Source organism: Palaemon carinicauda, chromosome 44, assembly GCF_036898095.1.
Source record: "Palaemon carinicauda isolate YSFRI2023 chromosome 44, ASM3689809v2, whole genome shotgun sequence".
Lineage (NCBI taxonomy): Eukaryota > Metazoa > Arthropoda > Malacostraca > Decapoda > Palaemonidae > Palaemon > Palaemon carinicauda.
The window spans coordinates 24,965,678-24,968,177 of NC_090768.1; the positions used below are offsets into that span (position 1 = coordinate 24,965,678).

The 2,500-nt window shown below is 38.5% G+C and overlaps 2 protein-coding genes across 2 annotated transcripts in view; one reads left to right on the forward strand and one right to left on the reverse strand.

Moving 5' to 3' along the window:
- Nucleotides 1-2,500, reverse strand: part of Nemp (Nuclear envelope integral membrane protein) — a 177,038-nt gene that overhangs the window by 134,297 nt on the left and 40,241 nt on the right. The gene's annotated exons all lie outside the window — the stretch shown is intronic.
- The window catches only part of LOC137634282 (SET domain-containing protein SmydA-8-like), a 4,038-nt gene that overhangs the window by 472 nt on the left and 1,066 nt on the right, over nucleotides 1-2,500 (forward strand). Inside the window, exons 1-3 of the mRNA XM_068366585.1 lie at nucleotides 1-854; nucleotides 1,188-1,286; nucleotides 1,786-1,940. The exon at nucleotides 1-854 is cut by the window's left edge and continues 472 nt beyond it. Coding sequence (XP_068222686.1) covers nucleotides 1-854; nucleotides 1,188-1,286; nucleotides 1,786-1,940 — 1,108 coding nt within the window. The remainder of the gene's footprint in view (nucleotides 855-1,187; nucleotides 1,287-1,785; nucleotides 1,941-2,500) is intronic.

A 2,500-nucleotide genomic window follows, 5' to 3' on the forward strand; every position in this document is an offset into this window, starting at 1 on the left:
TAAATTGATTAAACGTTTGGGATTTGATGAAAATACATCTCTTAGTACAAGCTTCAGAGAACTAAGCATTTTACTGGCCCCTTTGCGAGTGTACCTACTCATGAATGAGTCTCCAGTAGCAAAAGAAGTTTTTCAAGCCCTTCAAAGCCATAAAGAGCGTCGCAAAATGATGCCTATTGGTCGTTACGTCGAAGAAAAGATTGTAAAAATATTCCAGAAACAGCTTGGACTTGACGTGGATTCCAGTTTAGTTCACCACATATGTGGCGTTCTCGACACAAACTCTTATGAGATTAGCATTGATAAATCCAGTCGAGCTCGCGCCGTATTCACTTTGACCTCAATGCTGAACCACTCCTGTCGGCCAAATACACAGCGCTGGTATATAGACGGAAAGATGATCATCAGAGCTGCCACTGACATAACCAAGGGCACGCCAGTGACCACAACTTACACACAGACTCTATGGGGTACAGCATCCCGTTTGGCCCATCTGTCAACATGCAAGATGTTTACGTGCGTCTGCGACAGATGTAGCGATCCTACAGAACTAGGGTCCCATTTGAGTTCCATCTCATGTAAGTCATGCCAAGCTCCAGGCGGACTTCTCCTCCCTCCTAGAACAACTGATATGCCTTGGAGATGCTGCAAGTGTGACGCCGAGGTGCCCTCTAATGCTATTCAGGCGATGGTGAGGGCATCAAGCGCAATTCTGAGCAGACTGGATATGAAGAATGGAGAAGAAGTGACTGCAGCTATGAAGCATCTTAGCAGAATGCTGGGTAAACAGCATTACATCGTTGCTGAGCTTAAGCTCGGAATGATCCAGAGTATATTGAAACAACCATTCAGAGGTAAAAAGCCTTAATGTCTTTACATAGTATTACAGTATATGAATATATTCTAGTTCTATCTTTTCAGAAATCTGTAACACTGTATTATAATAGATTTGAAGAAATGTCAATTCGTAAGGTTAAAAAGCAACTAATTTTGCTCTTTTTATGTAAATAGAACTCTGTTTTCTCTATCGCAGTAATCAGCTACCACTGTATGTAGTACTTTTGATGATCCCATCCCCAATTATTTCTCCGAGTATATATATTCCTTCATCTCCATTATTCATAAATTGTAATGTCAAAATTCCTGTTTTACTAACTTTCAGAACTAATTTCCATTACTTTTTCCAGAGGACATTTCCGATGAGGAGCTGACAAGTGTGATGGAAATGTCCGCAGATCTCCTCAGTCTTGCTAAGTTGATAGAACCTGAATTGTCTAGATTTAGAGGTAAGATATGGATACAGCATTTCAGCTTTGCATTATGTTGTTTTATCGTAGAACCTTGAAAGATAAATTCGATAATCAAATAACTGCACTATAAAATTGGGCGATCAAACGTCAGAAAAAGTGACTCGGTTGATAGCCATCTAGCGATAATTTATCAATGTCATTGATATAGCACGAATAAGAATGGAATGGTTTTTATTTTGATAATCTCTAATATAAGCTTTGTTAGGCTTTATTATTCTTTTAAGTCAGCAATCGATGTAAACTAAAGTTCACTTTGTAACAGTAATAACTAATAACAAGAACATATTTCCTCTTGGCTTCTGGGTAAATTTCTCTCTCTCTCTCTCTCTCTCTCTCTCTCTCTCTCTCTCTCTCTCTCTCTCTCTCTCTCTCTCTCTCTCTCTCTCTCTCTCTCTCTCTCTTCGTAAATTATATTTATTCAATCATTGCAGCTTACCATTCCTGACATGCAAACTAATTCTAATTTGGATTCCAGGCTTGCTGCTTTTACAACGCGGACAGGCGTACTTAAAACTACTGGAAAGACAAAGGAATTCTAAGGAAAACACTGTCAGTCTTTTCGAACCTGATAATTCGTCATTTGGCCAGGAATTAACGTCTAAGGATATTGCGTCGAAGAAACAAATAAAGGTAAGATTTCCAAAGCGTTTTCATGATGGCATTATATTTCATTAAAAGAGGTACAACTATTGATATACACGGTCGAAGAAAATGTATCATTTTAAAAAATTCTATGATAGATTGTGTATTAATGAGAGAATAAATTATCATTCATCAATATACAGCCATATTAGGTTTCCTTGTGTGATTGATAGTATCAGGGATGTGTCTCAATAATATACTATAGTCCATTTCTTTTATCGAGGCATATTTGCACCGACTCGCAGGGGTGCCCTTTTAGCTGGGAAAAGTTTCCTGATCGCTGATTGGTTGGACAAGATAATTCTAACCAATCAGCGATCAGGAAACTTTTCCTAGCTAAAAGGGCACCCCTGCGACTCGGTGCAAATATGTCTCGATAAAAGAAATGGACTATAGAGTATCCAAGCTTCAGTTATCATAAGTTTCTGCACTTGACTGGAATTTGTATCTTGAATATACTTCACCATGAAAAGTGATACCTCCCTGAGGCTCTCTTTTTCCTAATTACATAATCATAGTTAATGTATTTAGGCAGCCTACTGACCACT